Consider the following 24,330-nt stretch of genomic DNA (forward strand, 5'->3'; position numbering starts at 1 on the left):
GCACGTGTTGGGAGACTGGTGCTGGTGGAAGGTCTTGTGCAGACCTCCTGGCACAGGCAATTCCGTGACAGGAAAACGTATGTGTGGGCATGGACACGAAATGAAGAGGTTTGAAAGGTTCCCCTCCATTGTTGAATTCAGGAAAATCTGGATGCAAAAAAAAAAAAGAATTTAGTTTATTGAAGGTACCATGCTGTAAGATAGGCCTAAAGGGAGATTTTCTATGGGTCTGGTCTCTGCCAGCTGCAAAACCTCTGCTCCAGCTCAACACTACTGCGAGCAGGAGAAAACCAAAGCTCTGGAGGGTGGCACCACCTTCGCACGGGGAACCAAACTGACAGCACTCCAGTTCTGATCCGATCCGTTATGAATCAGCTATAGCTCTAAACTTACATGTTCACAATGGGGGAGGCGTTGAAAGCAATTTTCACAGGTTGACATCAGTGCTGCTAGTTGCTTGCTCTTTAAAGGCACCTTAGCAATAGTGTAGATCCTCTTGCTGCAATTCCAAGTTAGTGAGTTTTTGTCTTTCTTTTATTCTGGCCTGCTGGGGGCATGTTGTATGGGCAGGCGCAATACCATGTTACTTTAGCATGCAACAGGGAATTGGCTTTTTTTTTAATAAAAAGGCTTTCCCTCAACTAGAAGTGATTTTCTTCTTTCCAGTTCCTACCCTGCAAAAACATGTGTATAATATTTTATTCCCTTTCTTCATGCAAGATTTGCTAATTATGCTACAAGTAAGGCCCTTGCTCTTTTCTTTCTGTTAGGTTGAAACAGTATGCTTAAAAATGGCATTACATTTAGGGAAGATTTCTAGTTCTGTTCTCCCAACACCACTCAAGGCTAAGTTTGTTTTGCTTGAACACTTTTCACTCTTCAAATGCTTTTTTGCCTTTGAATAAAAAATAGCTTTTCTTGAGGAAAAAATATCTGAAGTCTCTCTCATACTTTGGAGGTTCCTCAGATGTTATAAAGAATATTATTTGTTTCGGGAAAATAAAAAAAAAAGAAAATGAAACACTCTCTCTTCCCTCAGTGTCTGATCTGCATAACAGAGAACTGCGGGCAGAACGGGCTTCAGCAGAAATGTCAGAAGTATCTAAGTGAAACAAGATATCACCTCATGTGGCACATTAGCACAAAGCGGCTTCATAACTCATAAAGCTTTGGAAAATGTGGGGTTTTTTTCCTTTTTAATCCCCCTTATAATTGATGAGTGTCTAGATATTTCTCTCCTCTAAGGTGTTTTTTAAATAGACTAATATCAGGTCTTAAATGAACTTCAGAAGGCTCTAAAAATGTTGTGAATCTCCCCATGTAAGAGTCATTCAGTCTTCCCAAGGCATCCCAAACCAGGAAGATGGTTGCTTGCATTTAGCCCAGAGGTGTTTTTTCCGTATTTAAGAAGTCTACCACTAAGAAGAACCAAATGTTCTACTACTGAGCTCATTTTAACCTAATTAACATATCATCTTGTTGTAAGATTCTTCTCTAGGATGTTTCAATAGTTCATTTGCTTGACACCATGCACAGATATGGATCAATTTTTATTTATATTACACACACTCGGGTTATTACTTTGCCCCATAAATCTTTCTGCTTTTCTGATGGAGCATCATTAAAACTCATTATAATTTCATATTAAAATAGCCCCATTTATCAGAGATGCAGGTCGTAGTCTTCCGAACTGTGAAGCATCTTGCAGACTTTTTGCTTCTCCTGTCTTACCTCTGAATCTTCCTCCTTGCTGGAATACAGGAATCCGTCTGCAGGGCCTGTGGCCACACGGAGCTGCTCCTGCTGAACATGGCGCAAGATGAGGTACAGACAGAGCTACTTGGCAGGCTGGTTCTCGGTCAGTATCCAGAGCGTCCCTTCCTTCATTTACATCTGGGAATGCTACTCTTCTCTGCCTGTGTTTTGTGCAGAAGAAAGTCCTCTGCGTTAAGCAGAAGGTGGAAGCAGGGGGACCCCAAGGGTCCCTGTCTTTTGCTCAGCAGCTCCCAGCGGGACGTAGCGCTGCCCCCGCAGCTCTGCTCATGAGGCAGAGCCAGCCGCAGCAGGGACGTTGTCCTGGAGGAAGGAGGCAATAAGCTCCAGACGAGAAGTTAGTCTTGCACCTTTAGATCTTGGGAATAGTGTCTGTAGGTTGTCATTTGTGGTTATTCTCCAACTTAATGGTCCCTGTTACCTCCTAGGTAGATAAGTGAAGTGAAAGTCACGGACTTCTGCTTTTTTATCCACTATTAAATTTTTACACAAGATGGGGTACTCTGACTTACGGCCTTGGTTATTAAAAAAAAAAAAAGCTTACCTGCCTGCTTCTGCACCTCTGAACATTTCAGCTAACAGTCATTAAAGATACATACAGCTTCTTGTCCAGAGCGTCTTTGTAATACGAGATGCTGAAAGAGGCCATCTAGCCTTGAGTTTCTGGTAAGCATTTGTCATGGAGCTGTGGCAATTACTGAAATGACTGTGCATTTGCTCTATTGATTCTTGGCCCACCAAAATAAAATTACATTTGGCTTCAGAACATTCATTTTCTGTACCTGAATATCAGTTTGCTCGCTACTGAGACCTATAAGCAAAAATAGTTTGTTGGCTAAATGTTACATTTTTCTTTTCATTCCGAAAACATCTCATTATAGATTAAAAAATCCCAGTAAGAGGCAGATGTGTAAATGCCCTTACCTTTTTGTACTGGTGAGTTTGGAGTCCAGGTGTTTACTGGCACCCCCGAAGTGATGCGAGGAATGGTTCATTTAGAATAGGTGTGATGTGTCCAGGAGCAAGAAAGGCACATAAGGTAAAAGAAATGACAGTAGCAGTGGATGGGTTTAAAAGATGTATGAAGATTCAGATGAGGTTGTCTCCTGCACATTGCACTTTAAGCACAGACTCTGTCCACTCTTTGTCATCGCTGCTAGTAATGTACTACTAACAATTTAGAAGCCTCCTAAACTCGAAGGACATATTTTGGCCAAGATTCTTATTTTCAGTGCCCACAGTTTTTCCTTGCATTATCTCTGTTTAGTGCTCAGGCACCTGTTTCTTGAAAGCAGACGGAAACCTTGTGCATTAATAATTGTACTTACGCAGTGAGGTTTTCTGCACTCTGCTCCTCAGCTGGTGGCACAAAGGGAGTCCTGTTCAACTTGGCTGTGCCCTCTGCAAAGGACTTTCAGTATTGCTCTTACAGAGACCACAGCGGAGCTTGGTAAGGGCAAACCTACTTACACTGATCCTTATACAAAGAAAGTGTGAACACGGTCTATACAGTTGGCAAATATTCCAATATCCTCAGTGCTGGGGGTACAGCAGGATTTTTTAAAGTGACATATCTGAATCAAACAGTGTACAGTAGTCAGTCTAAAAAACCAGGAGCTAATACTGTCATCATGTGATGCACAGTTCTAGTGGTCACAAAATGCTCCGCATTAACATATGAAACAATTAGAGCCGAGCTGGCTGAGAAGGGAGGTTTGGTTCTTCTTTATCTTGCGGTTCCTTAGCACCATTCGCACCACCTCCAAATCAGCAAAGCTGAAATTCCCCTTTGCTTATCCTCCTGTATAACACTGAATGTTTCCTTGACTATTTACAGATGGTTGTAGTATAACCGTTTCATTATCCTGTGAGAGATGCACGTAGTTCATCACATGGAACTACAGGCATTCAATAGGTCAGCCCATTTTTCTGTGAGGTTAATATAACGATTCCTGTTGATTTCAGTGAGGATTGGACTGAGTTCCTAGTGCAGCTTTTCCCCTGTGTTTCAAAATGAACGCTTCTTGCCAATATTTTCAGGTTTATTGTAGCTTCCTTATGCCTCAGGCAAGAAAAAAACAACAGGACACAATACAGCACATTATTGGAAGTAGCATGATAAATTCTAAATAGATATAATTAGCATGTGACCCAAAAGAGACCCGCATATAATTAATATTGAAATATGGTGCTTGCATTATATAGAAAAACATTGTGTATTCAGGGAGGAATGTTCAGAGAACGGAGGCCTGTCTGTAAATGGCTTGTCATTTCTTCATTTTAATCAGAAGTGAAATTTCTGCACTGAAAGAAATACAGAATGATCATTAAAAACACTTGGACTTTAGAAATGACAAAACCTGCTGCTTCTTCCTCCGTTTTTATTGTGACAGTGGGAAAAAAAAAAACCTTAAATCTTCAACTGGGGAAATGTGCACTAATGGGGAAACAGATCTCCGCTGAGCTAGCAGACTGACAAGCTGTTTGGGAGCATGAGGCTTTTCAGCGAATAACATCCACTTCCCTAGTAGCTTTTGGTAGATTATGTCGCATGCAGAAGTCCACACTTACTCGCACTCAGCAAAGTGCATGAATAACAGACACATAATGAGCATCTGTGAAAAAAGGGAAGGAACATCTCAGATATAAGGTGAAGATTAACAGGGGTAAAGCCACCAGTGAGCTGTGAATGTGTTGCCTTCTGAGTGACATTCAGTTCATATCACACAGCAGCTCATTACACATTCTGTTTATTCCAGAGGGAAACAAATATAAAAGTTAGTCCTTTTTACTTCACATTAAATGCTAAGGGTTCAAGGGAATGGAAAGACTTCATTATGGAATCTGACACTACCGCGTGTATTATGCTGTGTCCTATTTTAAGTAAACTGAATAGTTTTAGTGGATTTTTTGAAGAGGTTATATCAAATATTTAATTAACAGTTATTCTGGAACCTTGGAAGCCAAAGCTTTGGATCTGGGATATAATTCTTTGTCACAATGAATAAATGTGAAAGAGATGTTAAGCAGAGGCAATGAATTTCAGCTCGACTGTAACTCTAGAGATGACTTTCCCACCAAAACATACATTTTTTTGCTCTCTGCAGATTTAATTCTGATCCCTGTAACCGACACAACGTGCTGTCGGCTTATATTTTTGGTTATATTCTTTCAGTTACATTTCTGCAGAAACTTAAAGACAAGTTTATAGTCCCAGATTCGGATTGTAGAATTCACAACCTATTTCATGGCTTGATATGTAATTGCAAATCAAGACTTTGGATTTTATGGCACTTATTTCCAGTGTGGTTACTGCCACATAAGCTATCTGGCACTTTTGCTCTTAAGCTATCATATGAGTGAATGTGTAATAGGCTAAAGGATAACTAGTGTTCTGTGCCTCGCATCATGACCTTGCAAGGTTTCATTAGCTGAACGAAGTTTGATCTGAAGCAGAGCTGAAGAGCAGCCCTTTAAGGTAAACCCAGATTGCTGTGGGAAGTGCTGTCAGTCATTTAAAGTCTAGCACCTTTCTGTGTAGTGCTTGGGATTGATGTGTCTATGTGGTTTTTGAACCATTGCCCAGTATAAAATTAAGCTTTTGAATGTGTGTTCATTAGTGATTCCCTGACAGGGCTCCCAGAAGGGACATAATTGGACCCAATAGTTTGTTTTACCATGTTTCATGTGTTCTGAATGCTTTCTTCAATTAATAATTATTCTGCATTATTCTTTGCCTGTGCTAAGTAGTTGTGCAATATTATGATTGAAACAGAAAAATTATTCCCTTACTGTGATTTCCAAGCAATTATTTTTGGGCAATGCATTGCCCATGAAGCCTTCCGACATGTCTCATGGCCAGAAGAAATTAAAAAACAAACAAACAAAAACAGAATATGCAAACTGAGGTTGTTCTGAAGAACAAATTATAGTCTTTTGCAAGACGTTGCTCAGTGTTGTTGCCTTTTGGCAAGCAAAGATTTGGACAGCGATCCTACAAAAAAAAATGAAGCATTTTGTGTGTGTTTTCTTTCTGTTAAATGCTTTTAGAATGAATCCAGTACAGATTTAAAAGACTCTTCAGAAGAAGTTACAATCACAAAGATCTAAAAAAAGAAAAAGGAGTGCAAGAAAGGTTCATCGTGGTGACAGGTGGTCAAAATAATAATTGAGCTTATCTTGAAAAGTGTTTTTACTGAATATTCCAGCTGCCTGGCATTATATAACAAAAATGTGGCTTTAGTATAGAAATAGTTCTTTCTTTCTTAAGAAAAGAATATTGTAACTTGGATGCCAGTGATCAGGTTTCTTTAACAAGGGAGAAGTATCAAAATTTCAAGGAAATGGAAAATTTCAAAAAATTGCCACAGAATATTTTATTAACTCCTTTCCAGGACTGTCCTGTTATCACTCAGTGCTGATAGCAAGGAGTTATTTTTGATACACAGCGTATAGCACGGGTGCCCAGGCCTTGGGGAGACAGGGTGCTCCGATGCCGAGGGAAATGGTGCCTCGTGCCCAGCAGCAGAGCCGCGCACGGCTCCTCACGGTGCTGCGGGTAGCGACTGAGCGGGGGAAACGAGGCCTCAATCCTGCCCTGCTGAAAGCAGCACGAGCCACCACACTGGGCTCTTGAACTGGATGATTGAACTGGGCTGTTTTGAAAAGCCCCAAGCTGTTAGGAAAAGCAAATAGTATTTTCTGAATTCCCTCAAATGTGTGGCAAATGCAGAAAGTTTGCAGAATGTACTGGTAAACTACAAGTACGGTACCTGCAGTTTACCTGTTTTCTACAGCTATAAAAATATCCAACTGATTCTTCTCTCCAGCTTTGTTGTTCAATAGTAAACTCCAAATAAAGGTGTCTGTCAGTAAATATTGCAAGTATTTGTATTTTATACTTTTCAAACAGTGAAAGCCATTTTGAACTGCTATAAGGCAGTACTTGTATACAAATAATGTTTCTGATGGTAAAATTGCCAGTTACATGTAGTAATTTCTTCATTGACTGTCAGACCTGTCATGTTGCAGAAAGGTAGGTCAGTTGAGTTGGTTATTAATAGACCTATTCAAAAAAAAAAACATTTAGGATTTGTTTCTGCAAAAAAAAAGAAGAGCTGCATCATTTGTTTGTGTGAAACGAGCAATGCCCTTATTCTCTTTAGCGGATGAATAACTTGTGATCTCTACAACAGTAATTTAGGGATCATACTGTTATTTGTTAATTCTTCATGTCTTCAGAAAATTATTAAAATTGCAGTTGGCCGCAGCAGGACCGGCCCACGCGTCACTGCAGACAGCAGTAATTCATGCTGCGTTCGGAGCGCTGTATCAACACTGCAGGCTGTAATGAAGTTTCATATCAAACAAGTTCAAGAGTAATTTTATGATTAAATAATTTGAAAATGCCATAAAAAGTTTGCACTTCTCTTCAGATTTTCATCATGATTATTTTACTTTGTGGCGCTCCATTAATCAAACCCACTCAGCTTTGCCAGGTTGTGTTCGTCCCATCGCTTGTTTACACAGATGTGCAGAGCTCAGAAGGTTAAACAGGCTGCGTGTGGATTGTAACATTTGCAGGTGAGATTTTTTTTTCCACAAGACCTGATCCCGCTTGATCCTCATTACAGTAGTATCCAGCACTTCTGAATCTTATGGATTTACCCCTGTAGTCCCTCACAGAGTCCCTATAGTGCACATGGAGGAGCAAGATGCCGAGCTGAGAGGAGGGATTGGAGACTTCCCAGGGCCATAGACTGGCTGTTTAAACACAGGTCTCCTAAATATCCTGCTTGTTGTTTTGGGACATATGTAGAAATACGTAGAAAGATCTTGTCTGTTAATTTAGTACTGCTGTGTTAACACATACACACCTAACACACACATACAGGTTTTGAGGACAGGAGTAACAGAGAATCCTTTATTCCTATCATTTTTACATCAGTTTCCACAGCCCATTAAACATGAACTGGGGGTGCATACTCAGTTTGCAACCAGCAAACTGGGTCCTTCATGTACTTGTAATTCTACTAGTTGCAAACCCCATTAACATCCACACTGCTGGTGTGGAGAGCTGTTGAATCCCTCCTGCAAAATTACACCCAGCTACTTAGCAAGGACCTTTAGTCCTTGTTGCTCACATCTTTTCCGCAGCTGTAGCACTTGTCAGTTTGTGTTATGCAGACGTGTAAATAACAGAAAATGAAAAAGATATTATCCAGGTAGAAGGTCGTGGAGGTTTTACAGTGTGGGCTTTGAGAGATGCTGAATGATAATCACAGTGTTAAATGAAGTATATGTATTTAACTTCATAAACATTTCCTTTTGCAGTAATAGCTAGCTCCAATCCTGCAAGGTGCAGCGGGAGTTTTGCCATTGGTATCAGCAGTGCTGGGTCATGCCAGTGTTCAACATGTCAGTGAACTCGGAGCACAAAGAGTGGTGCATTAAAATCCCAACGGGATGGAATGTGTCACTTGGGAAGCTGGAGGGCCGGGACCGCGGCCTGTGCTCCTCTCTCAGAGAAGGTCAGCCTGAGTCATGAGCTTGGCATTCCTTTTGTTTAATTGAATTTGTGGTGGCTTTAATCCTTCTTCCAATGGTTTATTGAATAAGAAGCAACATGTCAGGAACCAGAAAGGGAATGTCTGGAGAGCTGAGCAGTACAAAGCCAGCAGAACGCTTCCAGATGCTCCGAATGGGAGCAGCTCCCTGCTGCTGTCACTGTCACTGCAGCCCAAATACTCTGTCCCCAGGTCCCAGGGAAAATCGGTGGTGTGACACACAGACACGGCTGGGGTGGACTTGCTGTAGTTGTGGAAATTCAAGCTTTGTTCTCCTTTTTAACACTTTGAACTGTAAAATAAGAAAGGTGCATTTGCAGAATGTTATCTGTGGGCCTTGCCAGAGAGATGTCATCTGATTATGCATGTAGGTAGCATTTAACATAATCTACCCTGACACATTCATAAGATAGGATAAAAATAATATTTTATTACCATGCAGTCACAGCCTCCTACCCAACTCCAAAGGCTTAATTAGGGATTTGTCTCCAGGTCGCTCGGCTGATGACCATATATATGTATAAATTAGATAATTAATATGGCCCATACCATGTGATAGTACACAGCAATTTTAAGCCCTAGGCAATAAGCTCAACAGGAACATTTCCCTTTTATAGTGTAAGGAACTCGGCTAAATGTCTTCAGCTAGAAGTTCCTCTTGCCATATTGATTTTACTTTTTAACTTCTTAATAGTTTCTGTGATGGAGTGCTGTTGTCCCCGCTTTTCATAAAATCTGATAGATGAAGGAGCACTGTTGTTTATGGTATTTGGCATAAATGATATTTTATATCTTATTTCACATTCTAATCGATATTTGTACTATAATTTGGTCTATGGTGTGCAGATTAATATACATATAAAATATATACATCCTGCAGTGGGAAATCCTATCATGTGCTTCATTTATATTTCAAATCTATTATCTCTATTTTTCTTAGCAAAAAGCTTCTTGCAATTTTAAGCTGAAGCTTTCAAGTTTCTTATCTATTTCTACCACTGTAAGAATTATGTCTAATATTTAAGCAAGTTTTTAGTGAGTGAGACTAACACTGTTTGAGAAGTAATATCTTAGTCTCTTAGTAGTATAAAGCCATGAAGTTCTTGATGTTTCCAGAATTTTCCCTTGACTGCTCTTTAAATATAAGTAGTTGTATTTTCAAGTCATTACTAAAGATAAAACGGTGCATGAAAGTAAGTTTTTGTAATAATAGAACAAACGCTTGTAATATCAAAAGTTGCACAAATGATAAAAGAAACAGACTAATGTAAACGTAGAATTCTCAGAATACATTAATATCAATGGTTAGAAGCAGAAGAAAATGATTAAAATGTAATCGATTTAGGTAAGCAAGCCGGTCAGGCTTCAGCCTGAGGTCACCGCTAACGAATCTGTTGTATCTGCTTGGAAATATAATAGCAAGGCTTCATGGGCTCAGAAAGCTTGCTTACTGTGGGGATTGCTCTAATCAAGGGAAAAGGAAGGAGATGCACGAGAGAGAGAAACCCTGAGCGGCACGAGGCGGGTGGCAGGACACGCAGGTGCTGGGAGCCGCGGCGTCCACGATGGCAAAAACTTTTCAGGGTGATATAGGACTGAATTGAGTATAAGTTTAGCTGAAAATGAATATCCAAAAGTCAAAATTAAAGATTGAAAATCTTTTGAAGCAATATTTTGATTAATTCTGATACTTAAGTCAGATTTTTTATGAGATTTCAAGTTTTTCCTAGAATGGAGAGGACATTGTTTTATTGTCAAAACCCTGGTATGAATGGGGACTTGTTTCTAAGCTCATTTAAGAGTCACCTTCCCTGCAAATTCCTGATTTGCTAATATTTTTGGAGGTGTGTGGAGAAAAACTGTATGGTAGAAGCAGCTCCAGTGTTTCTGGCTCTGTAGCTGCCCCTGTACGTGACGCTTCAGTTTGATGTTCCTGCTGCTCTCTCCAGAAGACATTTTGGACAGCTACAGTTTCTTAGTAGATGTTCGTATCAAGCTATTGTTTGGGACTCTGAAGTTACACTACAATATAAATAATTCATATCAAGCTGCTTTGGATGTTGCCATTTCCTCTTAAATTGAAAAGAGTTCCTTCTTCTGTTAAAAGTTTACTTATTTTTCAGCTGTTCTATGCGTTTTATCAGATTTTCTGGTATAAACCTGATTTACCTGTGATATTTTTTCCTCTCCTGGGAAATTCACATCTGTCTCTATCATCTGTCTCTAACGTTATTTAAAAACAGTGTGGGGGGCATTAATTTTATGGATATACTTGCGTCAGTCTACTTCTGTCAATAAATCATTTGTTACATTCGAGAAGAACCTGAAACCTCTGCCTATCAATATTCTTCAGAAGCAGAGCTAATGCACAGCCACTAAAAATAATCTCGTGGAACAAAAATGAAAAATACAGAGGAGTCAGTGCTATGAGTTAACAGGGGCATCTTCAGAACAGTATTACCGAAAAAAGGACCAAAGAATCAGCAAAGCATCAGTTTGTTTCAGTAAAATTTATAGGAGTAATCAGTTCCTATACAGCTTTCAATCTTCGACCATAGATATGCTGCGGCATGTGACTCTAAATTTAAATCACATCTGTGGGAATAATGTGAGGAAGGCAGGAGAGAGGACAAATCTACATGGAGATTTACAGTACTCCAAAAAAACAGAAAAACCCAAACCCCACATGTTCTACTTTTTTGGTCAACTTGGGACACCTGTTTCAGGAATAAGATTACTAGCTTCGGAATAACTTCAAGTATTAGTTAAAGCCAGCTTAGTTTCCCATTTTGATTTGTATGATTTCAGGTTCTTACACCCGTAAACTTGGAGAAAACAATACTAGTAACTAAAAAAGGACAAAAATAAGCCAGATAAGGCTTTTTTAAAAAAATGAATTGTTCTCTGTAATCCTCTGCTTCAGATGCTTGGTATGCCAGAGCTCAATCTTTGGATTTCCTTAATTATCTGGATGGACCTGTTCTTCCTTCTGATTTATCCAGTGCCACAGAAGGATTAAATCAGCATAATGGACACTTGTTAAGTGTCTACATCAGTCTAATCAGCTTGACAGTGTTCAGCTTTATTCTTCCTTGTAAAATGTGGTATCCTAAAGATGCTGCACTGTGTATAGCACCACTTAGTGGCAGAAAGTCTACTTCAAATGCTCCTTTCTGAAATCTAATCTGAGGAATTTTGTTCCAAGTCTGAAAAAACACCCAACCCAAAGCACAGCAGTACGCCCCCTTCTCCTCCTCTCTGACTTTTCCCATTCCAGGCCTCACGTTTCAAAGCGCTGCGGGGAGTCCCTCTTTCCAGCACAACAGCCCTTGCGCTCTGAGCAAACAGCCACGGCGCGGTCGGTCCCCGCCACCTTCTCCTCACGCCGCGTGTTGCCCATCTGACTGTGTCCGCAGAGGTGGACAGGTACCTTCTGCCTGTGCTAGAGGGTGACAGGAACATTTGGCCCTAGCTTGCACGTCTCGCATAAATAAAAGGTGCTCTCGTAACTGCTGTTATACTCGGTTGCAAATGCAAGGAACAGAACAGAAAATAGGAAGCGACACAAAGCAGGGTGAGTGTAGAGCCCTGTGTTCAGCAACCAGAACACAGCACAAAAATATGGACAGGTTATTTTCTGTGCAGGACATTGATGTCAGGGATGTTCATTATATGATACTTGAAAGAATTTGCTTACTGTATTGAATGTTAACAATGCTGGCAGGAATTTTAAGGGGGATAAAGAGAACTAGTCAGAATTCAGGGATAAAGGAACCTGTAATGATTTCAACGCCTGGAACATTAAAGCAGATAGAAGCCAATTTTCCCAACAGAACTGACTCAGCCTTACTGAGGGCTGTGGTACTGTTGTACTGCAAACGTTGCTGTATGAATGGAAGTATGAATGATTAGGAGACATGAAGTAAAATCTAATGTTTATTTCCAAAACATATACTGGGCAGGCAGCGGCAGGCTACGGACTTCAGGCTTGAATGTGATCATTTGCTGTCTTACTCCATCACACTAATTTTATTTTGCAGAGTGTTTCTTTACAGTCCTGCAGTGTCTCCCTTCAACCCAGATTTTCACAAGGGATGTAACTGGAGGACAGCGATGTCAGGGATCGTAAGCCCCATTCTGACTGCAGAGCTCATCACAAGCTTGTGCAGTTGCTGTCACAAGTGCCATCAGTTGTTGTGTTTCTGATTGTGTGCCATGTATCAGTTAGTCCAGTACAGTACTGAGAAACAGCTTTTCAATCAGTTATGTGTCCAAAATGCATATGCAATTGCACATTGGGGTTGTGTGTACGATTATTGAGACACCATGTGAGCACTGGGTAATTTCTCATGTAAATGCACCTAATTAGTCATCTTTGCATGAGTTTTCCTATTTGCATACATACTTATGGCAATTTTACATGCAAATTAAACACTTTATATATATATAATCATATGTACATATATAGATGTAAAACTTTGACTCTCATCATGTTTACTAAACAAAAACTTATGTTAGATCTGTAATAAAATAATTGACAATACACAATACAATGTATTGTATACATTGATCTTGTGCATGGATCATTATAGGGTCAGCATCCTGACAAAGGTTTCACAGCAGCGTTATTAGGTTTATCCCAAATAAAAGACGTAAGAATCCATTATGTGAATGACCAATTCTGTTGAAATATTTGGATGACTAAAATACAGATTTCCAAATACAGCCCTTGATTGGCACCAGATAAAATATATGTATGTTGTCAAATGCATGTAATAAAAATAGCCCAGACAAATCCTGTACCTCTTCCTAGCTATTATGTGATCTTGTCATCTTTCTATTGATGGATCAGCACAACCAGAATCACTGAAATAATGTCACTTAGAATAAGCATGTTTAAATCACAAATCTTGATTGTCTTTCCAAGTATCTCATCCACTTTCTATCGGAGTTACTTTTTAGCTAGGTTTAGCCCATCTTGGATGTGCCAGTATTTTTCGTGCCCATCTGTGTTTCATAGATATGGTTACAGGCTGATCTGAGAGACTTTGTGCAGTTGGGAACACGTTATGTGATGTGAGACCGTAGGATATATTGGCCAGTGCTAATAGGATAACTGCAGGTCACCTAGCTAGATGAATACAGGAACTTGAGAAATTCATCTTTAGAGTCAGATTAGACACTGGCAAAAGGCAGCAGTTAGTCTGTATCCAGAACTCGTGGAGCTCATGCAAGGACCCCACCAGCACCCCAGCATAATGTATACTGACTGAACACTGCGCTTAGATGATAGCTACAAATGTTAGCTATCACAATGTTAACCTCTGTGGCTCTGCTCTTGCTCTTCCCTCCCTTTCTTTATTTATGTGTGTACTCAGGACATCGAGCATTTTATTGTTTTGGACTCCCTGTCTGGCCACATCATTCAGTTGACCATGCATATAGAATTCCTAAATAGTTCCCTTTCTTTTATCTCTCAGCTTTATTTAACTTAGGCATGTTTTATTATTAGTAGAACTCCTCCACGTCATATTATTATCCTCATTTATAGCTAAACCAGTGATTCAGATGTTCAAATAAATTGCATACATATCCATGACTTGACTGGAGTTGTGCAGAGACAAACTCTACATTTCTCACTACCTTTTCTAATTGGAAATCTGCTGAGTCTCTTGGGTTGTATGATAGTTTGTCATAAAGTAATCTCATGCAAGAGTACATCTCTTCCTCTTTCTCCTCTCTTTCCAAATTTTCTTCTATTTACAGTTCTGCTATTCAAATCTATAGGCTGTTAGAGCTGTCTCCAGTAAAGTGCTTTGTCTTTCTCGTGACTTTTGACCCCAAGTGCTGACAACTTCAGAAAATAACTTCATATTCAAAAGGTAACTCTGGCTTGCTCTGAGGAGGTCTGCCTCACATTTAGCATGCGCACACACAAAATCTAGAATTATTAGGAAGGAAAATATTTGGGAGGCATTAAAGCAAGCTGGGTGCCATGAAAGACAGAGAGAGCTCAGAGTCCAATTCCTGTTTATGCTCTATCGATCTACTCAGAAGAAAACATTTTTTTTTTCTGATAAAAAGAAGAAAAGCTTATATTGCCCATAATGTAAGAAAGCCTGATCTGGACCTTGTGCTTTTGCTAGAAAATAGTGTGTTTCTTTAGCAATATTGCTGCTTGCATCACTTCAGCTTATTTTTGAGCTTATTATTCAGCTTATCTGGGCTGGAATAAGTTTTATCAATATGAACACTTCAATGTACATAGAACTATGTTTGCCAAAAGAAGGGAAAGAACATAGTGAAGTGGTGGTCTGGAGAACTGCTGCTGTAATCAATAAAAACAGGATTGCTGTTGCAGTGCAAAGCTACTGTGAATGCAACCATTTGAGATAATGGCTGCTTTAGATAACTCCTTGTTTCTGAGATGATGGCACAACCATGTTTAAACACTTGCTGTATAAAGTGCACCTTAAAAACAGCAAGATTTTGGAGGCATTTGGGGGAACTGGGAAATTGTGGCCTTCCTCCCACTTGTAAAATGGCACAACAGATACTAGTTTTCCTTTGGCCTGTGGACCAGAAAAGTCACTTTTCTGAAGTTGTTAGAGGAGAAATACTAACAAAAATAGGCATTCACTCTGTCTTCTGAGAACAAACCCAATTCTGCTTTTATACATGTATATATGACTGCTTTAAACTGCAGTCCACCGTGATGATACAATCTATTAAACTGCTCTTTCTACTTTTGGCTTATCTCTTAGGTTTTGCAAGAATACAATAAATGAATTGAAATGAAAAAAAAATAGAACTTTTACTGTTTTACATAGGGAGTAATTTTACTTTATAGCACTTTAGTACATTGGTGTAAGGTGTGCTACCTCATCTAAGGTGAACGAGGAATGGGATTTTAAAATGGATTTTAATATAGCCATTGCTGGCGCGCTGCCACCAGCGCCTGCACAGTTCAGCGAGGAGCCCTCGGTGCGGCTCGTAATTGGAGGTCAGGCTGCACGAGAGCTGCCCTCCTTGGCCAGCGTAATTAATTGAGGAGGGAGGTTTTGCATAGGGCCTCTGAAGTTCTATTTTCCTCATTGCCATTCACATTAGCAGCTCCAGAAGAGAATCGATAGAAGCCACAATGTACTGATGAGTAGATAGTGTAAAAGAGAGAAAGTTCAAATTCCCTGGCATTGCAGCATGTCTGGAAGGACTGAAAATGTCACTTTAAAGGACCTCTTTAACCAGGATAGTTGTACCTCGCTTACCAGCCCAGCACATGTGTAGCACCTACAAGGGAATACAGAATCATCTTAGATTAATACATATTCCATTTGTCTTCTGTGCTGCTTTTTCCTCTGGATTATTTCTTCAAATCACTTCTTCCTCTGTGAGTCATCATTTTGCCTTTAGATATTTTATTGGAGACAGATCATAAGGAATAAAGAATTTTGAGGTATGCCCAATCATACATGAAGTTCCACCAGTCTGCTCTTGCTTTAAAGAATCACATAAATGCAGGAGTTTGTCATTTCCTGGTAGTTATTTTACCTCTGTGGTTGTTCTCTTCCTAGTCGGGAGCCTCTTTGTTTCCTGTTTGGCTTCTGTCTTGATCTTGTAGACACTTATTGCTTTTCCTGATCATTAATTTCTCCACAACTTTGTCTTATCTTTAGCTTTACCGTTCATATAATTTGGTCCCATCTGCCTTATACATCCTGAAAAGATCTTAAATATGGAGTGAATCTGAAGGCATTTCTCATTCAATTGGTTTTAAACTGGTGATATAAATTCATAATCTGCCATTATCTATCAGTTCAGGAGCACCATTATTTCGCAAGTTCTGTAGATACTCTTTTCTTTGTTATTACTTTTGACAAAAACTAAAATTAGTAATAATGACCCTCTAAATTACCAGTCACCTGCCTCCTTTTTAAGAAGCAAGAATCGTCAGCTCACGTAGGAATCTGAGGCATGGTCTGCACAGAGTGCTAATTTCATTTCTCCTTGTGTGTCAGATCTAACATATGTACTATCTTTTCCCCTAGCATCTAGGCCATAACTGTTTATTTAAGTTCAGTGAACATTTATTTATCAGAGAATTAAACAGGTTAAGCCAGTGGGAATATTTCCCAAATATGGAATTCAAATCTCAGTCCTAAAACAGGAAGGCAAAAGTCTCTTGAGACTTTGTTTTCTCACCTCCCGTCCATTTAATTTGTTATTCCCATGCTTTCACATATCTGATGTCTGCTTGACAATTTTATTGTGTGTTGTACTGTCCCTCAGTGATCACACCTCCCTCCCTCTCATTTTCTACCCATGGTAACACAGCTCACATCTGATCCTCATCTCCTCCACTAACGGTTCTATTGTCCCCTCGATACATACGTGCAACTCCCACTGCTGTCAATAGGAATTACATATGTGCATCAAGGAGAAAAGAATCCCTTGTGTACTCCGTTCTCCTCATTATCTTGGCACTCTCAGTTCCGTAGATGTCTCATCTACGAGCTTTTTATTCTCTTGAGTGTTGTAGCATTGCAAGTTGGCTCTTAGGATCAGCAGTTTTGCTCTTGAGGTGTTTAGCAAGTTGATTTAATGTGCATGTGTACTCTCTTAAATGTCTTCATCCAGCCAAACCCATATCTTGCAGCGTTCATGTTAGATGGTAGAGCTTCCGATTGCCTTTTAAAGCAAGAATATTAATTCATAGCTGGTCTCGACAGACTCAAAGTGAAGAGAGTGCCTCTAAGATGTTGAATCACGGAAGCTGAACCCAAATAACACAAGTCCCAGCTTCAGACCCGAATGTTGAATACAAAAATTCATCAAAGTTCAATAGCTACAAAATGTAAATGGTATACTTTAATTTTCCTTAAAGATATGAAGGAACACATTTTATGAACATTCTACACTTATGTTAATTGCCTCTAAACAAGGATATGGTTGAAATAGTAGCTAATCTGCTAGTAAAGCTTTAATTCTATTCAAAACTTAACTCAGACTCAAGGCTTGAGAGAAAGCGGTAGAGTGAGAACAGCCACAGATGTAAACCAGGGATTTCCGTCATTGGTATGTTGGATTTGTATTCTCTTTTTCTGATTATCGGATCCTTCTGCAAACAGCTCCGTTTGGGAAGGTACCTGGTGTCTCACAAAATCAGTGGTATTAGAACCATAATTGGAAAATACACCTAGGAAGAATAACTCATTTGATTTGTAGTCTTGCTCCCCAAGTACACAACTACTTACCACGGCTTAGAAAACAGGGATGGCAAACCAGTTTGGGAAAAAAATCAATTTGCCATCAGATTAGAAATCAACTGTAAGCATGCTGAGGAATTCTAATTTTTTTCCACTACTGCTCTGCCTTTTCTTCACAATCTGTTGCGGTGTCAGACTTATTTTGACAATACTTGTAGAACTTGTCATATTAACAAAGTTATCAAACGGGGCGAGCACATGCAGAGGAACAGCTGCAGTCTGGCCAGGGTCAAAATAACTGGCCGTAGGTGTTCACAGGGAGACATTCACACCGCAGTTGCACAGCGTGCGAAATATCTCCAGAAGTCTCCAGAGTCCTGCTAGTTTTATTTACATAGCAACAACAGCAGCTGCCCTTAGACCTAGGACAACAATCTCCTCCAAACTTTGGAATTTAGGATAAAAATAAAATGCACAAATTTAGGCTATATATAGATATACATAAAGATTTATTTTTGCTCTCATAGCATCGCCCGATCATTTCTGCTTTTGTAAAAGTATTTCAGGAAAAGGATATACACTAAATTTAATACAATGATTGGATTTATTTGATGTTATATAACATACTTAGAAATACTTGCTTAAAACAAAATAAACCCTATAATCCACTCCACTAAGACTGCAAATTGGTGGGGTGGGAACAATCTTTTCATTATGCACGTCTACCCAGCTTAATACAATGAGGTCTCAGTGCTTCCCCAACATCTCTAGGTGTTAACACAATGCTATTAAATCTACTCAATAGCAAAAGATGCAGTTGGCGGATTTATGTGCGTCTCATTCCTTAGGAAAACGTGTGAATCTAACAGAATAGTTTAATGGCCAGATTTTTCAGCTGCAATGTCTGATTTTGCACGTACATCAGATAGTATGCATCTATTTATGCAAATCAGTGCTGGATTTATATGCACAAAATATACGTGGCTGAGAACGTTTGTTCGTGGAATTGAGCTGCATTCAGAAAGGGAGGGTGGGGGGAAGGATCATATTTGGATGCCAGGTTCAAGCTGGGTGAAAATAGCAAGAGCTGCACTTGGCACTTGAAATCGCGGCTTTCTGTTTTCAGGGCTCTGTGCAAACGCAAACAGACTCGAGTTGCGTTTCCTGGGCTTGTTCTCATCTCCCTTCACAAGGGTAAACCTCGGGTTGAGTGGAGTTATGGAATTAGCCTCCTTTTCCCTTGCAGCAAGGGGCAGCGTGGCCTGGGGTGCCACAGCTCCCCAGGGACAGAAGGGCCCGGAGTGTTTGCGCCCCTGAGGAGGTGGTGCCGGCACTCGGCATCCCTCTGCCCCATGCGTGGAAAACCATATATATATATATATATAAGTAAGGCCTTTTGCCTGGATTGCTCAGTTATGGGGAAGGCAAGTGCTTTTCCAGGTGGTGCCCTGGAAAAAAAGAAAAGAGACCCCAGAAGAGGCCTCTGCAGGTTGGGGGTAAGGAGATCGGCTGCTCCCAGCTGAGAAAGGGGGTTTCTTCAGGGTCTGCACCATTTTCTCTCTCAAAATCACCCTCGCTAGCAATTCCTCTCTGGATACACTAGTTTTCCCCATGATGTTACTTTTTTTCTTTCAGTTTATATTAGCTTTTGCTCTCTCTTTTGCTCTCTCTTTTTGCGCCATTCCCCCTGGGACGCGCTGCGTTTCCCTCCGCGCTGCCCGAGTTCATCCTCTCCGGGCAACCCGGCTGCCTTTCCCCGGGACAGGGCGCTTTCCCGTCCCGTCCCGTCGGATAACGGCAGCGCTTCCCCTCCTTCCCCTCAGGTGCGCGGGCTCCGCCGCGGGGCCTCCCGCCCTTCCCCTCAGGGGCGCTGCCCGCGCGCGCGTCGCCCCCCGGAGCGGCTCCGCGGGGCGCGGCCGCGCGCGGCCGGGGCGGTGCTGCCGCTTTAAGGGCGGCGCGCGCGCACGCGGCGCGGGGCCGTGCGCGGGGGCGGGGCCTGGCGGCGGAGCGGCGCGGCGGGCGCTTCACCTGCAGCCAGAGCGGGCGCCGAGCGGCGGCGGCGGGAGCGGGGCCGACACCCCCGGCCGCCGGCAGAGCGCAGCGCGGCCATGAGGGCCGGCCCGCGGGTGCTGCTGGTGCTGCTGCTGCCCGTGTGGGGCTCGGCGGTAAGTGGGGCGCCCCGCGGGCGGGCGCAGCGCGGACGGGCCCCCCGTTCTCCTCTCCCGCGGCGCCTCGCTGCGCTCCCCGCCGCGGGGTGAAACTTGCCGCCCGCCGCAACTTGGGGCAGCGGCGGCGCCCCGGTCCGCGGCCCCCACGGCTGCTGCCTTTGCAGTGTCCATGCGATAAGCGAGCGGCCTCAAAAGTTTGTGCTTTTAATTATTTTTTGATTTTTTTCCCATTTGTCAAGCGAGCGTGCTCGCAGGGCACGGGTGCGCGGTTGCGGCGCGCCCGCGGAGCCCCGGGCAGCGCCTGCCCCCCGAGCCTGCGGCAGAGCCGCCCCGCAGGCTTCTCACGGCAGCGTCTTCGCGGAGCCCCCGTGCCGGGGCCGGCGTCTGCTTTCCGAGCCGCGCGTCTCCGTTCGCTTCATTTCCCTCTTCTTGTTTTTATTTTCCTCCTGTTTTGCTTTTAGCAGAGCGCCTTGGCTCGCTTTTTGCTTACTAAGCTCCTCCGCGGGGACCCTTCGCCCGCTCTCCCGTCCCTCTCGCTGGCCGTCGCGCCGCGCCGTGGCCGTCCCCGGGCTCCGGGGAGCCGCCGCGCGCCCGGAGTTGCGCTCGCCCGGGAAGCGGCTCTGCCCGTCCCTCGGCGGGGACCGGCGGCGTCGGAGCGCGTCCCGCATCCCGGAGCGATGCTCTGGGGAGCCCTGTGCACAGCCCGGGAAAGCCCTTCCTGCTGGCGCGCGTTATGCGTAATTCCCCGCTTATGCGTAAATAGTCGGAGCTTTCAGTGCGTTGTGTGGAGCGGGGTCTGGGTCCCTCTGTCCCGAGGAGCCCTGAGCGCCACGGCCAGCCTGTCCCCGTGGCAGGGCTCTTTCCCGGTGCCACGGTCCCGAGTTACAGCAGCGCAGCCGAGCGCTCGGGTGATGCTTCCCGCTGCTTCCCGGCAGGTTGTGCACGGAGCCGCGTTATCCGGAGGCATCCGTGCGTTTTGCTCGGGAATCTCTCCATCCCTCCCTGCTGCAGGGGCACACGCAGAGCCGGGGGAGAGCGGGGATCCCAGAGGCAGCCGGAGCGTCGCGGGGGGACGGAGCGGGGCTTAGCGGGCTGCGAGCCGGGCTCTTCCTCCTCCTGCAGCCCTGGGGCTGGCCCGGTTTGTCCGTAGCAAAACTCCCAGTGATTTGGATGTTGCAGCATGGGGCCTCTGCGTGCCTCCAGTGCGAGCACTGTTCGGGTGATGAATTGCCGCTCTTTGTTTCCTGCCCTCCTTTGACAGTGCCCAGTATCCCAGCCTTTCTACAAACAATGCTCTCTTTTGTAATCAGGCAACTATTTTCTGGACCGTTTTAATTTTGCAGCTACAGTATGGATCCATTCCAACAGATAGTCGCTTTTGCATAGGCGGTTTCTGCTTGCACACTGCTTTACTGTTCAGGTTTGCCTGTGCCTAAACACCTGCTCAGAGAGAGCCAAACGTGCCGAAAAGCAAAAGTCGTGATGATGTTTCCCTTGTTTTGATTTTGCAGGCACATAATGGGGATCTTACAGTTAGACCCACATGCAAGCCTGGCTTTTCAGAGGAAGACTACACAGCATTTGTCTCCCAGAACATCGTGGAAGGGCAGAAGTTACTCAAAGGTAAGTGAAGCAAAATATTTAGTAGATGCTGCAATAAAAGAATTGTGCTCTGTTTTGGGGAGGTGAAAGGAGACTTAAAGTTGCTGATTTTGATGGTGAAATTGTCTGCAGAATTATATTTGTAGGAGGATGAAACACTAAGTAATTTACCTGAGTACAGTTTTGAATACGCATGAATCATTCCAAGCCCGCGTGCCGTCTGCTTCAGGTGGCTTGTTTGCCTATACTTGCTTGTTTGCAAGGTCATCGCTCCACTTCCAAGTCTCCCACTCCCACCCTATCTGAAGGAACCCTACATCTGATATTATAGAAAGTATTTTTATGTATGAAAATCCAAAGATCCTTAAATTATCCCTGCTTTGAAATGCATGATAAAGCAGACGTTGTTGTTGGAAATGTGGTAAACAAGCCTACAGACATTCTGTTCACAAATGTGGCATTCATTTTCATTACTGCCCCACTGACAACATGAAAACACAGGCAAAAAGAAGCTACCGATTAGTTTTATAGTAATTGTAGGATTATAATCACTTCTGTCATAGTAAATTCTTAGACGTCTTCATAATCCAAATGACAATAGGTTATCCTGTGTATTGATCTGTCTCCTTTTCAAGTTAAAATAATTAAAGTTTATGTTTGCTTGATATAGGGTATCACTGTTTTACTCAGACAACTGTTTTAAGGACCAAAAAAAGATAACTAACCCCCCCTGCGCCACCACCACACCTTCCCACATCCTTATTAAATCATTAATCACTGCGTGGTGTTACAGCAGTTCTAAAGACATAATAATGCTGTGGAGGCTGAGGAGCCCATCGAGGTTCAATACTTTACACGAGGGATTATAAACCCTTGGCTGCTTTCTCCCAAGTACCTTTGGTCACATGTGTGTCCCTGTGTACGAAAGCTGGGAATTTGCTCTTCCTGCAGAGCAAACACCTGCTCTGTCTCTTGGATCCTCTAGGAAGAGAGGCTGTCGGTGTCTCTTTCTGCCTTTAGCAGAACCCGAGACTGGCCATTTTCTCTGCATGTGAGCTGGCAAATGGTTTTGTTTCTGAGCCCAGTTGTCTTAGTTTTGCTCTTCAGGAATTCTCTTGGCTGGGCCTGGCATCAATTAGTAGATGTTTGGGATTTTAGTTTTAATTTGAAAGATAACCAAAGGGGGATTTGACCTACCCAAGAATATAGCAGTACAAGAAATATCACAGACCTAGCCCTAATTGTTTATATACTTAATAGGGATTCTTCCATAACTTGGGTACAGCAAGGCTTTTCCAGGTAGCCTTCTGAGCTGAGTATAATATAGCTTTATAGCTTTAGCAATTTGTTTGGTATACAGTGTCTTCCCAATGCACTAGAGAATCGTGTCATTACTACACTTGTTTGGAGGAGTATTTTTGCAGTTTAGTGCTTGATAAGTTACGCTGCGTGTTCTGTAGGTGGGCAGTGGGGATGCAGCAGAAGGTCTGCTCAGAGCAGTTAGCTGGCAGTGCCTTTGAAGACAGCGTAGTGACTGTCATTCCAGTTGCAGCTGATCATCATCTTTAAATATGAAATTATATTTAGGTAAGCTGTCAGGTTGATTTGAATGAAAATATATATTAATCAACACTGTAATTTTATCCTTTAGGGTCCAGTTGTAGTTCTATATTAGTCATGGCAAAACTCCCACTGATTTAGAGCTGAATTGGCCCTCAAAATGTTATGTATCCAAATACCATTTGTAATATTCTTGTCTCAATAACGTTGTCACTAGGTATGTGATTTGTAAAGCATTTTGTCAACTGCAGGAAAAGGGGAAAAAGTGCAAAAGCTGTGTTTGCTGATACAAGGAGTATAGTCTTTACACTTTTGCAGTCTACACTCAAATACATGCTACTGTTTATCATAAAGACACAAATATATCTCGTTAATTTGTACAATAATGGGGAAAAACCTCCTGCGTAGAATTCTTCCTCATGCTTGTGTTATTCTTTATATAAACTCTAGCAAGTGAAATTGGTAGTCTTCCAGTTTGATTTAATTTTACTTTCTAACACTTGATGTGTCTGAAGCATAAAATGTTTGTCTCTTTCTTCCATCTGGGTGAGGTATTGTACAATAGTTCAGACCAAAAATGGGTTCGGATTGCTTACATTAACATGTTTGATAGATTGACATATGTACTGTTTCACACCATCTTACCACGCAGAGCTTTGCTGCCAACTACCACCATCTTATTCATCAGCATTCAGCAATTCATCCTTAGGCCAAAAGGGAGTGTTTCCCTGGGGAAAAAAAATAGTAGGTAGGGCTTCACCTGTCACTGCTTTCATGAAGTTTTGGGAAAAAATGTAGTTTAAATTGCTCTCGGGGGATTCCTGTGGGCAAACACAAAGTCTTTGTGCTGCCTGTGTCTCATTTTATCCTTAGGAAGGAGGTGTGGGAAGTGCTGGGACGATTTATACTCCTTATGGATTTGTTCATCGGAATTTATGTAGTATATGGACCTGAGCAGAGCGGTGAGCTTCAGCCAACACCGGGAAGTTTAGGGCGGTGCCTGTGTCAGGATGCACTTTGTGGCAATAAAAGCTACCTTTCCATTTTAAGCTTTCTAATACCCAGTTCTTAAGTATTTGTATGTTGTTATGAATGCATCAAATTGAAAGGGCTTATAATATTCTAGGTTTGAATCAAGTTAAACAGATAATGACTGCTTATAATTGACTTATTCCAATGGAAATATCTTAGCCTTAATTTGACAACAAGAGCTTTTACAGAGTCATTGTTTTATTGTAAGTATGCCATAATCTATTAACTACTGCTTTGTGGTTCATCTTATTTGCCTGAGTCAGCTCTCTAACATCCTCAAAACATACAGATTTTAGCAGGAGCTATTAGTTACACAGTAATTAACTTGTTTATGATAAATGGATGGGAGAAATGTCATGGCATTTTGTTTTATGTATAAATGAAAAGCATTTGCATTCTAAAAAATTCATGTTAATTAGACTT

The 24,330-nt window shown here is 42.1% G+C and overlaps 1 protein-coding gene across 1 annotated transcript in view; it reads left to right on the forward strand.

Moving 5' to 3' along the window:
- The first annotated feature begins 19,646 nt into the window (after positions 1-19,646).
- CDH4 (cadherin 4) overlaps positions 19,647-24,330 on the forward strand; it is a 376,921-nt gene continuing 372,237 nt past the window's right edge. The window contains exons 1-2 of the mRNA XM_088528878.1: positions 19,647-19,710; positions 21,225-21,336. Of these exons, the coding sequence (XP_088385004.1) occupies positions 19,654-19,710; positions 21,225-21,336 (169 nt within the window). The 5' untranslated portion in view covers positions 19,647-19,653. The remainder of the gene's footprint in view (positions 19,711-21,224; positions 21,337-24,330) is intronic.

Source organism: Tinamus guttatus, unplaced genomic scaffold, assembly GCF_059628265.1.
Source record: "Tinamus guttatus ecotype Peru unplaced genomic scaffold, ASM5962826v1 Tinamus_guttatus_pri_ptg000027l, whole genome shotgun sequence".
Classification (NCBI taxonomy): Eukaryota; Metazoa; Chordata; class Aves; order Tinamiformes; family Tinamidae; genus Tinamus; species Tinamus guttatus.